Genomic DNA, 17616 nt, shown 5'->3' on the forward strand with positions numbered 1-17616 from the left:
ATCTCGAACACTCGCTCTGGGTGTCGCAAAGGCGCAAACAAATAAGTTACGATTTTCGGTTCTTCGCTTCATCCAATGGAAATCCTTGTGGCCGCATGGCTGGCTTCTTCTGTGTATATATGTTGTGGCCAATAGCTCATTATCTAATAACGAATTGATAATCGTCAAATTGTAACACCCTTTCGATGCCTAGCTGCGATTCCACCCGAAAGAAGTACGAGAGCTGAGGTACTCTCAGGTTTCCCAAGCCTAGGCAGAAACAGTCGAGATACCAGGCTTGGGTTCGAACCATGAACCTTCCGGTGTTGTGCCTTAATCAGTGTGCTGTCTCGAGGTCTTAACTGTGTATATGAATATGAGCCTCGAGTGGTGTATCGATTCAGGTTTTTCAGGTTGGTTCAGCAACCGTTGCAAGTGAAGACTATTACAGGAACCCCCGCGAACAGGTGGTACCAGGGTGAATAAAGCTTTTTGGCCTTCCCTCTGGCAGGATTTTGCGTTTGGTTGTGATTGGCATTGAACTTACTCGTGAAATTTTCAAGGAATCGATCCCTCCTCGGAGGTATCTCCTCCGGAGGGAAGTTACTGTTTGAACTGATGGTCGAATGGCTGAATGCGAAGTACCTGTATGAGTCTGAGTGCCATTTGTTTGAACAACTAACTGGACCATTTAGACTTCCTTCTCACCATAGAACAAACAACTGCAAACCATCATTCGTACTTTTTTGTTTCACAATCAGTCAATAAATGTGCTGTTAGTCTTCTTCAGCCTAAGTATTCGCTTCTGATTTTGATACCCATAACTAACCCTTAATTTGCCTCCAACAAGTCAGCAATGTTTAGTCACACTTGGAATGCGAAACTTTGCCCCCTGTTTACTTAGATTCCTAATTGACAAAGCCAAGTCAGAGAAGGACTGGGAGGAGGCAGTGCCATACGAGAAAGTCACCCGTGGAAAAGTCTACATACCTAAACAGGAGCAAGTACAGGTTTCACAGAAGGAACTTTCCGATATGGGCTTTGATGTGGAGTTTGATCAGGAAGTAAATGAGGTAAGCTTGCGGGTATTGGTTCTTTTTTTCAATCCGCTTCATTCGTGTTGTGCTGGTGTCGAACTGCGTTGCACTGGGTTTCTGTCCTCAGTGTCTGTAGATTACATAATTTCCAACTGCCCAGATAAAAAAGAATCTTGTACCATGCATTTGGTTGCAAGGTTCGATTTGTAAGATGCCTCCTAGAAAGACTATACGATATTCTGCCGGAGATTATCAGGAACAAGAGACCTGAACTACTGTCGGTTTGCCGAGGCCTAGACAGGAGCAGTCGAGATACCGGTGTTGGGTTCGAACCGCAGACCCTCCAGTTAGTAAAGTTCACGCCTTAACCACTGTGCTATCTCGAGCTCCGGGGAAGAAAACCTAGAAGGGGTGGATTTTTGATGGCACGTTTACCAGTCATCATCAGTAATATCGTTACAAACAACCGTGGATTATAGACAGGAATCCAAGGTCTCACATCAGCTCGCTACTCTCGATTTCAATTAGCAACCGTTTACACTGATTCACATCACACCCTGATTTCCAGGTCATATGAACTTAATGAGGTCTGCATGAGGCGGATGACTGGATTGAAAAACGTCTCAAGGCACGCAAAAGATTTCTGTCGCACGGAAGTTTCACATCAAACACGTAATTTACCAGATTTTCCTGGTGAATAAAATGGCTGCTGACTAGCTGGTCGGATTTTCCGGGCAACAACGGTTAAGTCAAACCGTTCATAGACTCGCATGTGTTTTTACTCATCCAGCAGTTGTTTAGATAAACTGAGTCCTGATCCTGTTGGTCAGTTCGGCTTTTATGGTCCATTCTTACACAACAATTCTGTGTCTGCCTTCGTCCATCCACCCTGAACAGAGTGACACGTTTGCCGTGGTTGCCAAACAGGTGGAAGAAGACAAACAACTCGAAGGTTTTTACCGACTAGAATCGTTTCTGTGAAGTATTATCCCAAATTTACCCTATTGTAGACTGTCTGTCCTTGAGCATCGACGCCGGAGTAAGGTTCGAACTTGTGACGAATCACTCGCTATCACTTAGCACCCTTGTCGAACCTTTGGGGGCGCTCAATTCAAAGAGCGGAGTGGTGCCAAGTGGTATAGTTGTTTAGCACTGGGAAGCTGCACTTTGGGAGTGACGGTTCCAGAGATTACATCATAACTTCGAGGCCGGTCAGAGAGCTGGTTGACCCTTCGTACGAGATAGGAGTTCGTTGTGGTCGCAGCCCGCGTGATTTTTTTGTTTTCTTGTAAAACCGTTCACATGTTTTAGCTGGAAGACACAATGCTCGTGAGTCCGTTTTTATCTAGTTTGGTTTGCGCACCTCGCGGCGTATCGTGCGCTAATGCATGTTTGGTTTTCCTCAAGGATGTAGATGTTTCGTATGCTGTGTAGACACCGATGTTAGTTTGATCAGCGCTGATTAGTCCACTGGCTGTTTTTATCTTTGTCGCCTAGATTTTTACTCGAATGTAGTGCAAATGTAAACCGGATCCCTTGAACTTTGTGCAAATACGCATCACCTTGTGAAAGTTGTTTGAGTCTATGCCTCCAAGGGGACATACAGGGTAAACATCCAATTCATTGGATTTGCAGATTGATCGATTCTGTATCAGTTTTAACACACCTTTCCTTGAGTACCCCCTCGACCATACTCATCCGGATTAACCCCACCGTTGGCAAAGTTCGCTAGGTTGTAGGCGCCGTAGTTTCCAAACGGTTCTACGGGCAAGACTGATCTGAAGATTCATCATACTGGACAGTCCCGTTGACGGAGTCTGCGGCTGTTTCCACGGCACCCCATACTCCGGACGACGAGGGAGCTATATTCTACCGGTTTGACCTATGATTGAACGCAAATGCGTAGACGGCTGAAGCCTACTGGCGCGCCTTCACTGACCTTCGTGTATCCTGGTCAGGCGAAGACAATTTTGACAGCCCTGAGTTACACAGGAAACACTTTCTGGTTCCTCGGCTGGCTGATTCCGAGACTAACTATCACACTGATACTGCCATTCGCCTTATGATAAAGGTCTGTGGTGTTACAGAAAGCTGGTTAACCTGACGCAATCAATAGTCCAGGTTATGTGTACGGTGGTGAAGTCTTTCGGACACCAACATCACAGATTGCTGGTAGGGTAAAAAGATTTGGGAATCTCCTCACCTTACCAAGTACTGAAAAGTAACTCACGGAAAGAATGCTTTCACAAGATAAGTGGAACCTCCCTTTGAGAACTCGTCACTCGCGGAGCTAGTCAACACGTGACTATATGATGTGATTTATGTTTGAGAGATGAGCGACGCTTCATCCTGTCTAAGCGGGATCTAATCACACTGCTGCCCGCCTAAGTGTTCAAACTACTGACCGGAAAGTCGTATGTTCAATACTCCTTGGAGCTTCGTGAGGTGACCACTGCTAGTGGGTCCCAATGCGGATGAAACAGCTGTGGAGTACTCCTCGGCTTTCTACCATAGATTGGCTTCACTTACAGGACCAATGCAATCATCATTAATGCCACAGATACGGGGCCAAAAAGATCTATCAGACTAGAGGACCACAACGCATGATAACTCAATGACACTTCTAGTTTGTGTTAATTCACTTAGTTTTCATTTTTCCACATAGAATTATATTCTTTTGCGGTTCTTGTTTGATCTTGGCCGAAAGGGGCGATAATTACCTGAGAAAGACAGGTGATAGTTAAGTTCAGTTTCACAAGTATTCCCTCCGGTTGTCCAGGAAGTTTTATCACAATCTTTTTTAGCACCTTCATACGGCTTCGTTTTTGGTAGAAGAGGTGAATTCTCGTCGAGGAGGCACTTTCTGTCCTAAGGATTTTCCTCATTTGTCAAGCGATGACCCCTACCTTCTAGTCGCAATGTCCGCCGCCGCACTTTTTCAACCTACCTCTTAGTAATTTCCAACTTACCATTCTTTCAGCATGAAATTGATGTGGTATGTGTGTCTTGCCGTTTTTGCGAATTATGTCGTTCCATTTTGAATGGTGGTTTAGAACTCACTCAGATTAGCCAATCAAAGCGCTTGATTCAGTTGATCAGCTGATCCAAAAGTCTTCAAACACTGCCAATCCAGTGACGTCATCCGTCTTGATGGAATATAACGAAAGGGTTCCTAATCACCTGTGATAAAGTCAACACACACCTGCGTTATGTTTGACGACGGCTTTCATGCAGCCCATTTCGGGCAGTCGCCGGTCATCTGAGCTGTGGCACTCTAATTTCAAGCCAGATTAGCTTGTTCATTCATCTTAAAAGTAGACGATGGCCTAGGACTAGCCAGGGGGTACTAGATGACTTCAAAATGTGATTCAACGGACATATCAGTGTCCCTTCTTCCTCGAGGCCCATCAGGACTCCTGACTTCGTGTACTACTTGGAATGTTATTGTACTTTGGGGGTAGGAACTTCGAAAAATCCCACTGAGGGTAATTTTTCATTGGTCAGCCAAATACCAGTACTAATTTGGAAAACTATTTGACAACCGGCCATTGGACAACCTCGTGAGGATTTCGCTCCCGGAAATCGGGTTCCGTCCCGCAATCTCGGTTCTTTGTTGTAGTGTTGCATTTAGAGGAGAATTACTTCGATATCTCAAATCTGAGTCTCGAATCAATCTCCACAGTGCTCGTTCGGTTTAAAAATCACGTACGGGAGGTTCATTCCAGTCCGAATTGAATTTTCCGGACGCTGGTGACTGAATAGCTAATGATGCTCTCAGGTAGGCTAGGCGACTGACGCAGTGTCAAGGTCACGCACAGCCCACATGTGACTAGCCAGTCATCCTGACACCCCAATCGTACACCACCCAAAGAAAAACATGCGTGGCTGATGGCGAGTAAGAAATGCACTTTCTTTCACCTGATAGTAAGGTTACACTCGGCTCATGCACCAGGCTAACCGGTATCCTGACAGGGTCAGGCACTGGTGTCACTCCACAGCATCGTAACATGAACGGCGTTTTCCAAATGGCTTCCTCGTAAGTTAACGCACTCTCTGGACCTGCACCGCAGCCATTTGGGTGAGATTTTGCGCTCTGTTGCACTTTCGCACTCTTTTCACCTGAAATAATAGGTAACTTAATTTCAAAAACCCATGCGCTGGATAGTTCTCTTTCCCACGAGCTAAAAACTCCATTCACATGGGACTAATGCCCTGTGGCCCGCTACTTCCCGGATAAAAGTTCCTCAGTTGGTATGTAGTTGAGAAGAATTCACCAATACTTCCTACGATTCACACAACATTAGGAGTACTGCAGAGTATACCCAACTTATACTACTGAAATGACTGTACTATACTACTACTGATGCGTGGGCTGTGGTTCTATAATGGTTCAAAAGCTTTTGTAAATCTTGTTGATTGCGCAAATAGATCGAATAAAGCAACACAATCGAATGTTACCTAGCCAGGTCTATCTTTCGTACTTGGTTTTTTGTGAATTGCCCTTGACAGCAACTTTTTTTAACATCCCAATGTGACTCGAGAATCGCTTACACCCTTGCTGCATTGATCCGGGTTGTGTCTTGGTTACAGTGTTCATCTATTTTGAGTCTGATGGGACAAGACAAACAGCCGCACACAAGTTGTTCTCCCCTTCCCGTCATACAAGCCGGGACACAACACATCGTGTAGATGTTGAAGTTACTAGTCAGAAAGCTACATCGTTCTCAGAGTTGCGTTACCTTCTTGCTACTCCAATGCAGTTCTCCCTCATTGAATTAGGGAAGCACTCTTTGGCACTCTTTAAAGTATCCCTGTCGCTATCTGGTTCTGGGGCTTCGACACATTAATGGTTACATGCTCGCATCGCATCCCAGATGGCCAAAGATCAGAGACCGTGGGTGCATTGCTGATGAATTGTAATCAGATTGAGTCTCGAATTCGGTGCTTAGCTGCACGAGGACTAAAATATTTCAAGGTTTCCAAAGCCTAGACAGGGGCTGTCGAGATGCCGAAAACGACGGACCTTTCGGTTTGTACCTTAACCACTGAACTATCTCGAGCTCATGTGTGGCCTAACAATACATACTCAGTTCTTGCTATTATCTTAGTCACTACCCAGCTTCTAGTTATCCGTTCGAAAATGCCCCTGAACCCACTAGCTAGCGTCTATACGTTTTCCCGCACTGTGAACTGGTCAACCTTCATCTTCGGCTTGGACTTTACATGGCAAATCACGTGAGCTGTAGAAGCCACCGTGGCTCACAAACCAACTATGAATGGCATTCCCTGTCCCATTGGCACTCGCAGTTGGTTTGGCGCCAACCTACACTTAGCTCTGCCCCTCCCCTCTGAGTAGTTTTTTCATCAGTCCCGTGTTTCGTTTTTCAGGCGTTGGAAAACGCCACCGAAGACGAACTGGTGGATTTGGCCGCTGTGCTTGGCTTCACAGGAATGATGAATCAAGTTCAGTTCTATGCCAGTTTGGAGAACCGTAAACTGGAAGGAGGTGGATTCACTGGAGTGGCCAAAGGAGACCGACCCAAACCGGTTCCCGATGAACCCCCGAATACAACAGATGTCGAGGTAATTGGTTTTGCGTCAGTTGTCTCTCCGCATTGTTCTTTGATTGACACTCCCATCCCGCCTTGTCCGCGACGGGTTATGGTTGCACATCACAAATCGTGTGCGATGTATCCCTAGCTAAAAGAGTGAGCATGACGGTCTCTACGAGCAGAACTAGCTGCTCCTGAGCCCGGGCGATTCGTGTTCAAAGTTGTGGAGCGTTTTACTTATCTTGGAAGTTGTATGAGTTCCGATTGGAGTGTGGCAGATGAGGTTAATGTACGAATCTGCAAGGTCCGGGTCGCGATTGTTAATTCGAGACACCCGTGTCTTCAAAGCGATATATCTATGAATCTCAAGAGATGTGTGTATCAAACTAAAGTACCAGCTGTTGTGTTGTATGGCTGTGAGACTTGGCCTGCTCGAGGAGCGGAACTGAGATGTCTTCAGGTGTTTGACAACCACATCTCGTGTAGGTTGGTATCGGTGAATCCGCAACAATGTGATTAGATAGCGAGTGTTTGGCTGTGTTGCGGGGACTTCCATCGAAGCTGCGCTGGTTGGGCAGTGTATTACGTATGCCAAATCTTCGTTTGCTGAAGAGTGCTGTCCGATTCCGGGTTTTGGAAGTAGAGAGGTGGCCAACCTTTGACCTGACAGAGGCGTGTGAAAGAGATTACGAAACGTTTGGGTACTGCCGATGCTACTCGCCTTCCAGGATGGGGACCGCGTGATCCACACTGCGCCTGGTTGAAAACACTACAAGATATGGCTACCAACCCATCTCAGTGGCGTTCTTGTTGTCAGTTTCTATCCAGATTGCCTGACTGAATGTCTGGAGATGTAGGCACTTCGGAATGATTGTGGTAGGCTAGCATTAAATCCCTTGCACATCCACAGTAAGGCCTTCAAATAAATCATGGTTGTACGGCAATGAAGCATCTGTATTGAACACTGATATCATGCTGTCGATGTCGAAGAGGACTGTGACTATCTGACTGGGGCGCACACCTTCCGGATGAAAGACAACAATCTATGGTCTCCAAAGCTCTCACAACGCACAGGCGTCGCTGAGCCTCAAGTCCTGAAAATAATGCTGAAGTGATGTGGTGACCGTGTTCAAACCATATTGAAAAACGCTTAGTTTTAACTGGCATGATGAATGCAGGACTGTAGACTAGATGTGTACGCGAACATGAGGCGAACATGAAGCTGCCGAAAAACTGCCCCCGACTCCTCTCTGCGGAACGGCTTGGACCTTCGGGCACGTGACCATGTTCCCTACTTTCCAATACTAACAAGCAGACAGGAGGTTAGCGGACAGTATCGAATCAGCGAGACGTTTATTACGCGACCGGTATTGATCCAGCTAATCGGGCAGCTGTGAATATGCACAAAGAACGATCACACCTATTCGCAGTGGCTAATACACAGCCATTCTGTGTGTGTGTGTGTTGGGAACAAAGTGACCAAGTTTTGAATGTCGGACTTGAGCCAACTATACACGAATAAATCCACTATTGACCTCCATCAAAACATTTCTTCGTTTTCTCACACATTAGATAAACTAAACGACCTGTCCAAGATTGTCGAGGAAGGTCGATTAATGACGAACTGATCGCCTTCGAAACGAGGTTTTCCGTCCCAATGACCTGCAATAAATTGTCCCACAGTCCATTTTTGTCCAAGGTCGCACAAAAGTATTGAATGCCCTGGGGGAGCCTTCATTGCAAGCTTCTAACTTCCTGCCTCCCCCCTATATTTCCAACTCATGTGTAGTTACGATTATGGTGTCTAGACTAAGCCACTTATGTGTGCACTATCGATTTAATCAATAATCCAGGTGGTCCTTGTGGATCAATAACTCACTTGTTTGAGTGTTTTCTGGGGGGTCGAGATGGATCGGTGGTTAGAGCGCGACTACACTGACTGGAAAGTTCGTGATTCGAACTCGACCTCTGTCTCTCGACTTCCCCTGTCTAGGCTTGGGTGATCTGGCAGTATCCCAGCCTTCGTGCTTCCTTTGAGTGGCATAGCAGTTAGGCGCCGAAAGGGTGTTACAGTTAAACGGAACTGCGTGTTTTCAGGTTGCCTGTCAAAATCGGAAGTCATGGCGAAATTCCAATACAGCAGAATGGAATATCTCACGCCTGCCTACATTCCAAAAATTGTCGCTAAGGGGGAGGAAGGCGTTGTAAACACAGTCTCTATTTTTAGCTGACAGAACTTCAGTCTTCCATAATCATTTAGTGCAACAGAGATTCTGTTTTCGGCCACAGCATGTCCACCCCTCTCCAATGATAGCACCCCGACCAATTCAGTGCTTTATCCTTTTTTTTCAGGAAAGCATCACCAGGTTGGGCAAGAACGACCCCGAATTAACCGATCTCAATTTAAACAACATCAAAACTATGAGCGCTGAAGTGGTAAAACGACTTTCGGATGCACTGAAGACGAACACGAAATTGCGCAAACTAAAGATGGCCTCCACTGCATTGACCAATGTCATGATTGAACCCATTATTGAGATGCTGCAAAGTAACTCCACGTTGGAAGAACTCAATTTGGAGTCGAATTTTATCACCGGTACGTTTCTCTGTTGTCTCTCCAAGAATTTCCCGAGTATAGAAGCTGGAGTTACGTAGTAATCGACGGTTCATAGCTTACACCCAACCTCAACCTGGACTCCCCCATGTCTAAGCCAAAGTAACCCGGCGGTCTCTTCGTTCGCTTCAAGTCATATGACGCGGAAACGGTGTCACGGATAGTTTGATTTGATTGTTCTCGGGAGTATGGACCTATAGAAGCAAGCATTCAACTTAGATTGATCCTCACCGTGAGCCACCAACTCCAGAAATTCATGGTTGTCTGAAATTACATCGCCCCTTTCTGAACACCTACCTGTGAATAATCGCTAGTTTTTGTGTTTCACATCACTTTGTTTGGTCGACAAACCTCTCCAGTCATCTCTTGATTGGGACAAAGCTTTCCGCACATTGCCGTCTTGTCTAACCTCCGCCAAGTCCAGACTGATTAGTTCTAATCTAGTCTGACAGTCTTTCCGCTAGGCCTGAAGAACTTCATTCATGTCTGGTTATGTTCGCGTGACAAAGGAGCAATAGTATTATAGCATACCGCCTTGTCAATCATCGGATCATGCATATGGTCTGACGGAATTTAGCCCATTGTTCCCATCTGATGGAGAGTCTGGATCGATGTAAAAATGTGTTGAGCACAGCTCATGCCATGGATATATTCTGGGCAGAGTAAATTCCCTAAATAATTGTTGTTTTAAGCTCGAACTGTCCAGTGTCCTCCCCCCCCTGTATGATGTCGTGGTAGACAGTTTCGACAAACCTCTTTAAGTCCCTTCTTGAACGGCATTAGCAACACTCAAGATAGCTTAGTGTGAGAACTTAGTGAGAACTTATTGATCGAAAGGTCTGTGGTCCGGACCCGACCTTTGTATCCCAACTGCAACCTGGCAGTATCTCAGCTCCCGATCCTCCTTCAGGTGGCATGGCCGCTAAGCACCAAAGGTTTGGTATGACTAAAAGGGAAGAAGCTTCGTTGTCTTGGAATCGGGTTTCAGGCAGTTGGGATGCTAAATGAACCGTTTTGGTGAAACACCCCCATCAAACATACTGCTGCTACTAGTTTACTGCGAATTCCCTCCGGAGAGGAATGGGTTGGCCTCAAGACCGTCCCGAATCACTGCTACCCATGAACCAGAATCACCCAGTATATGTCTCGTTACTTACCAACCACCTGCAGATCCTGTGGTCTAACGCCACCCTCACTGTTTAGAGACAGGTTTTCAAATGTCTTCTGAACAAGACAGTGGCCACAGAGAGAGAGAGTTTAGACATTTCGGAGTCTGGTTTGCGGAGGAGTCAGTGTAGCCAGCGTCGCTGGACCAATTTAGAGGACCCAATACAGGATACCCTGTTGTTTTACTATGCTTTCGGTGTTCACCCTAAGCATCAGTGATCGAGTACTTTTGGTCTGCAATGGTTTTCATCCCGGGGGTGGTCGGGTCTCACAGACGTATATTGGTACGGAGCTCTTTGAAGGGTTGTTTTCTGGGCGATGTTATAGAGCTGTGTGAAGCTACCTACTGACTTACTCGCTCTACACAGGCGTATTCCCAAGCCCGGGTACTGACCGAGCTTCATCATCGAGAAGATGATACTCGATAGACGTCTAGTGTCTTTTCCTCGGGCATCATTCGTCAGTTTCTACAGCCGCGAAGCATCAATGTTTGAAAAGTGATCTGCTGATGACGATGTTTCTACAGCTTTGTGTGTTATCGACTTTCCGCGCCCGACAGGATGGTATCGGTGCTCACTATAAGAATCGCTCTTTTTAGTTATCAATGTCCGTTGTTCTGCGATGCCAGTTGGTCTGGTTCACATTCTCACAGCACCACCAAGGAATACGTGCACTTTAGCCCAGCCAGGTCATTTGTCACCGCCATGTACGTTGTACGGGGATTCGACCACATATGTGTGACTCATCATTCCACTAATCACCATTCTAATTTCTATCGTGTCCCGTTAGACAACTTGTACTTTAAAGTACGAATTTCGAAGTAGATCAAAATGTGTTCATCACGTGTTTCGATGGAGACCTCCGACCCATGCTACTCCGAACTTTTGCGGCTCACGTTCCGCTCAGAGTCATCTTGTGTCAAGACATCTAAATAACGTTGTGCCTCTGTCTGAGTTGCGGAAACTGAAATCTATATTCAATAACTCTTCGGGCTGACCTTGGGGATCTAGTTACCTTGCCTAGCTCTGCTACTGGTTCGGGTCGATGGATGCCTTTTCGATGCTTTTTCTGAGTCTTGTGAAAACTCGTCCAATCGGACATTATCCTCAATAGGTGCATTGCTAGAGCACTCAGTGAGTAGAGGCCCATTTCAGCAGCGGTTCGAACAGTTGGACGGTTTTGATACCTGACACCTACGTTTATCTCTATAGGTGCGGTATCCAGCTGTGCTGGCTAAGATAGCCTGGTTCTCAAGCCTCTGACTTACTGACTGGAAGGTCCGTGGTTTGAATCTAAACCCGCCAACCTGGTAGTCTCACAGTCCTCCTGTTTCCTTTAGGTGACACTGTGTCTTTAACTGGCAGTGCAGTTAAACGGTACGATGAGGAAGCACCCAGTGGCCTCAGTTGGAACAATCGTTTAAATCGTATGACGGCTGTGCTCTAATATGCTTCAAGACCTTTTAATTTAAATGGGTACATGTTTGTCTTAGCAGTTTAGTGAAATGAACTAGACGAGCAGATCTGTGTTCGTTTTTCGGACCGAGGTGACCCTTGTATCGATATCTTATTCCTTTTGAATATTTGTTGGCGAAGCATTACAGTCACATGATAATTGAGTGTGAGCAATACGTGTGATTGTACAGTTATCGGGACGGATGAACAAAAGCTAAGATGTATGTTCAGTTTTACGAAAATCTGTACTGTACCATCATCATCATCATCCTTGGCAGGAATACCAAGGGACAACACCGTTGCTCCACTGCCGAGATGGCTCAAGTTGTTGGAGCGCGAATCTACTGACCGGAGGATCCGTGGTTCGAATCCGACCTCTGCCTTTCGACTTCCCCCGTTTAAGCTTGGGCAACCTGACAGTATCCCGGCCCTCGTGCTTCCTTCGGGTAGCATGGCAGCTAGGCACCGGAAGGGGGTTACCGCTGAACGATTTATTTTATTTTTTATTCTGCCGAACTTGGTTTTGTAGATCCCACTCAAAAAGTCCCGTTAGGATGGCCATCGTATGGATAGCGAATGCGAGGACTCAAGCAAGTTCTAGCGATAATCGTTGTTCCCTGATTTACAGTTTCATCTCGGAAATCGGAATACCACTCGTACCGTCGTAGAAACTGAAGTGGCTCCATTTTTGTGTAAACGTTAGCTGGTCCATAGGCGACAGCGTGGTCATGTTTCTGTGACATTATTGAATGCCACCCCACAGGTGCAAGAAACTAAGACCGATCAGCCATTTTTCCATTGGAAGTTCGGCACCAAACTACTAAACTGTAAGCTGCATCTGCGCTTTTTTCCTCTTGAGCTTCTTTATCAACTCCCATCTCGGAACCGGTCATGTTGCGCACTTCAAACACTCTGGACATCGTCTCATTTTGACTGCGGTGCATTGGTCCTTTGTGGACAAAACATATTATTTTGCTTGCGGGAAGGATACAGTATTCAACGCACATAAACTGAAAACATTTCATTTGCGGCTCACGTGACCCAGATTCGGGTTTGCTTTCACGATGATATGATACCTTAACACTGTTTTACTGACAGTGGCCGAGTCACGTGCCTGTCACGAGTATTCGCATAATTTTTGCGAACTCAAAAGAACGAGACGAATTCAATCCAAGCTGTAGACGGTGCAGTGATCACATGACCGCCTTGGGAGTAGCAGGTAGCAGCTTATGTTGGTGATGCCCATCGTGTATGCGAGTTGTTTTTACGAATACCACGGATCCTGACGTCAGAATAATCTTATCTATTCCTACGTTACAGAAGGATGTCAAAAGTGCGGTACCATCGCCGTGCCATACAACCTTAACATATTTTACTACGAAAACTGGGACAGGTACGAACAACCCGGGGCTTGTTTTCCTCTGATACAAGCAATAAACAGTGTGTGAAATAAACAGTGTGAGCTGTACGACACACTATCTTGGGTTTTAGACCAACTCCCTTAATAACGCCGTCGCGATAATAAGAGTAAAATTTGAAAATTAGCTTGGCCCTGGGGAGGGACTCAGCCGAAATCCACCTGAACCTCTCCCTCCGTTTGTGATATTCTTCAACGAAGACTGCTTCGTGTTTTACTTGGAATGCTATTCAGAGCGTGTTTCGATACTACTCTTAGGGTCGATGAAAACGGTGGACAGCTTACCACCGGTTTCGCGCTTTTTCAGGCTCCTCAAGGCTTAGTCCCCGAATGTTCGTCAACTTTGTGGATGATAGTAAATAATACTTCGATATTTTGCGTATCGTTCCAGCTAAGACATGAAGCTTTGTGCAGCACATTCTTTTAAATATGTCATTAATGGGAGGTTCAGGTGAATTTCCTATCGTTCATCTGTAGTACCTTTCCGGTGCTTGGCTGCCATGCAACCCGAAGGAAGGAGAAAGGCTAGGATACTACCAGGTTGCCCAAACTTAGACAGGGGAAGTCGAGAGTCAGAGCTTGGGTTCGAACCACAGACCTTCCAGTCAGCGAATTCGTGCTTTGACCGCTTGAGCCATCTCGTCTCCTGTCTCAACACTAACTAACTTGTAAATGTGGTTCTATCTATCGAGGCATACGTACAGTTTGGTCTCCATATTGGGAGTCAGGTTGAAGATTTGGAAACCACCTGATGAGCCCAAGAATGGCGCAACCAGTACTGTGATGGTTGTAGTTTTCATGAGTAGTACTGAAGAAGCCAAGTTTTACCTCCCGCACTAGCTTTAGCGAAATGCGGTTGTCTAGTCCTCTGTATCAACTGCAGCTGAGCGTGCGAAACTATGTCAGTAGCTTGAGACAGTCGGCATGATAGCAATATAAAATGAAAGGATGTAAAAGCAACGTCAGCATGGACAGGACGACTCAGAGCTCATTCTCGATTAGCTCGACCCGCGTGCCACACATCACACAGTTCGACAACATTTGCAATAGCGTTTGACATCCACATCCCTACCAGGACCATCATTAAGCTCGTTTGTTGAACACGAAGAGCTCGAGATAGCTCAGTACGTTTTAAATTGAGGGGAAGGTGTGTATGCGTGCCGGACCGAATATGTAGCACCTGCCCGCCCCTCTGAAGAGGGGCTACACCTGTGAAACGGTTCGTGACAGCTTTCCTCGTCAGCTGCGACGGAGTGTGCGAACTCGTCACTGAGAGATCGCCTCAAGTGAAAGTCAACTATCGCTTTCCCTGTGGCGATATCTTTGTCTAACTTCTCCGGATGACCTTTCCTCTCTTAAGGTGGATCATGGATAACCGGGATTGTTGTCATAGACTGATTAAGGGAATGACTCAATTTGCAGAATTCCTGTGTACCATGTTCGGCAAAGAAAGCTGTTCAAAACGTGCAACACGCAAGAATTGAGGTACCGTTAGTTCACCGAGCCCAGATCAGTCCGAAAATGAGCCGGATTTTGTGGTTAGGATTTCCTGCCGTGACCTCTTGAGCACATATGAGAAGCGTTCACCTGGATCCTATCACCAGAACGAAAGAACTCCATCTGCTAACCAGCTACCACAGACACGTAAATATAATGTACTGACAGTTGAAATCGAGCGCGGAGACTCGAATTGTGTCTTCAACATATGCTTATTCCAGTCACCCTGTGATGACTGTACCCTTGCCTTCCGTACACTGCCTAATCCATCCGTTTTTCCACAACTTTCCGTTTGTTTCGTTTGGTCTTTTGACCATTATACCCCCTGTGAATCCCCCATGAATGCAAACGTATATAACTGATACTCCCTTGTACCTATTTATGGTAGTTCTATCCTAATATGACAGCTGAAAGCGAACTGCGAACTGGGTTACCATGGGCCTTGAACTGACCTATGTGAACTTCATGGGGGATTTATTTGTGTTGATGAGCCGAGAAGCACCGTACGGCCTCTTATTGAAGGTCGTCAGCAATGCTTATCACACGAAGGTGCAAACTTATAATCTTCTGGGGAGAGGAGTTTGAACATAATCATTCAGCTTTGGGTGATTGGTCCATATGCTGGTTGGAAACAATTTTTACCGTTTTTCACTTCAAACTTCATTACAAGTGTTAGGTCGATAGTCAGTATATACTATGCGAATGTGTTGTGTTCTAGCTTGCCTTCTGTTCTTGCCACATTGTCTGTCCATCTGACGCGCCTCAACATTACCAATCTCTTGAATAATGTATCGTTTAACTTATGAACTTGTACCAATTAATCAAAAAGCTACTCTGCTACTAACTCGATTTCTCTGTCACTGTGCACGGTAGCAATGCAACGTGTTTTTGCAGACTCGGATGGCGAGATGAATAAATTTTAGGAATTTCGGGTGGGTTTCGAATTATATTTTGTCCTTTCGGTGGAATTCACAAGCACTGATGAGACGGGACGAGACGAGTATACCGGCCAATAGTCAAACGTTTACACTTTCGTTGTCAGTGTTTCGATATATTGGTAGCTCGAGTGCGTTTACCGGTGGCTGATCAGGGGACTGATTGACTTCCGATACATCCAAGAGGAATAAAGAACAACTCAACAAAGGGAGGTATCAAAATGACCTTTCAAGCGCAACCAAATCAGCCAACACTAGGATGAAAAAACTATGTCAAACGGGGAAGTGCAACCGGTTCAACAAACTCACAACGGACCAACTAGATTGGAGGAAAGAAACTGTCAAAAGTGGAAATCGGCATAGCTACCAGCTAAATCCAGGGAAGAGAGACTACAACGCAGCACAAACTGGGAACGGACCAGTCGAAGGCAGACCTAAACTTCCTCAAATGAGTTGTCCAACAAACCAACGGAATACGAGATATACTGACCAGAACGCAGTGCAAATCGCGGACGGGCCAATAATATTGCAGGAAAGGTGCATAACAATTAGCCAGTCACATGAAAGAACACCCGATGCTCTTCGAAACCATATAAACTCAGACGGCAGTGAAGCATCGGTGTTGAATACTAATGTCATGTTGCCGATGATGATAATGGTGATGAAACTCAGACAGGTAAGGTGGAAAGTACCCACTCACCTGCGCTCTGGCGGTGTCTTCTTGGCTTGGGACGAAACACTTGCAAGCTAGTTATCAGGCTTAGGGAATTGTTTAGCGCCCACCAGATCTACCGTCACAATTTCGTTGATTTGAAATACAACCGAAACCGAATCAAGTGTCTGGCCAGTAGAACCCACAGTACGACACGCTGCATGCAGAATGGCGCCTCATTTCATAAAAACTGATGGAAAATGTTCACCCGGATACGAGACGGATGAACAGTTGTTTAGGGCCACGCAGGCACTCAGCAGAAAAGAAGTTTATATGCCCTCAGTGACAGGGCCCATAAAATGGTGAACACTGCCCATAATACAACATCTAATGGCGCACAATGGCCGTCGTATGTTCAACACCAACTTGATTGATAAGGTGCCCATCTAATTCTCGTCTATTTCGCCTTTCCCTTTTGTTCGCAAGTATTCTGCGAACTATGTGGGACGTACGGCATAGCGTCTGCTCGTAACGATTGCTGATCGCATGGTGTTTTGCAAGCCTCTCGATAATCCGGATCACGTGACCGGTGCGATGGCTGGACGTTTGATCGGCCTGACTAATTCAGTGGTTTCCATCGATGACCGTCCAGAATGTATTCGCAACAGTCGAAACAATGACCGGCCAACTGTGGCAACCAGAAATGCCATGTAGCTCTGCCATGGCCCACCAATCAGTGTCTCTAACACTGTTCTGTAAGCGACTGTGCAATTCGTAGAACAACTTTATCGACCAAATGTATTGCAACCTACTCTCCTTTAAGCGCCTATAGTATTCATAAGTGTACTTCGTTGACGAGACCACGTGATTGTGACGTATCTTCCAACTGTGTATGAAGACGGCTATTGATACGTCAGTGGCACCCCATTAGAAAACAGATATACGTGACCCTGGTCACACGAATTACTCACACCTTACAAGAGCGTTTTGATACTGTTTTGTTGGCGCTTCATAGTCTTTATAGGCTTTAAGTGAATTTGAGCTACATTTGCGATGTCGTCTGATCAGAACAAGACGTAGTGATTCAGATGTGTCCAACATGTCCTGGTAGACTAGTGGTTACACGCTCACCTCTCACGTCAGAGGTCCAGGGTTCACACTCTAGGACGGCCAAGCATATGCACTGCTGGTGAGCTCTAATAGGAATGAAACTCGAATCCAGTACTTCTCCCATTCGGTATCATCATCATCATCATTGTCAGCTGTAAGAACCGCGTACTCGTCGTACACTGGTTGTAGCTGCCACAGTTTC

At 46.0% G+C, this 17616-nt stretch overlaps 1 protein-coding gene across 1 annotated transcript in view; it reads left to right on the forward strand.

Annotated features, from left to right (window-relative positions):
* The window catches only part of T265_07818 (hypothetical protein), a gene marked incomplete at both ends in the record, with an annotated part of 41565 nt that overhangs the window by 14198 nt on the left and 9751 nt on the right, over window positions 1–17616 (forward strand). Inside the window, 3 exons of the mRNA XM_009173447.1 lie at window positions 884–1052; window positions 6405–6599; window positions 8921–9164. Coding sequence (XP_009171711.1) covers window positions 884–1052; window positions 6405–6599; window positions 8921–9164 — 608 coding nt within the window. The remainder of the gene's footprint in view (window positions 1–883; window positions 1053–6404; window positions 6600–8920; window positions 9165–17616) is intronic.

Source organism: Opisthorchis viverrini (assembly GCF_000715545.1).
Source record: "Opisthorchis viverrini unplaced genomic scaffold opera_v5_186, whole genome shotgun sequence".
NCBI lineage: Eukaryota > Metazoa > Platyhelminthes > Trematoda > Opisthorchiida > Opisthorchiidae > Opisthorchis > Opisthorchis viverrini.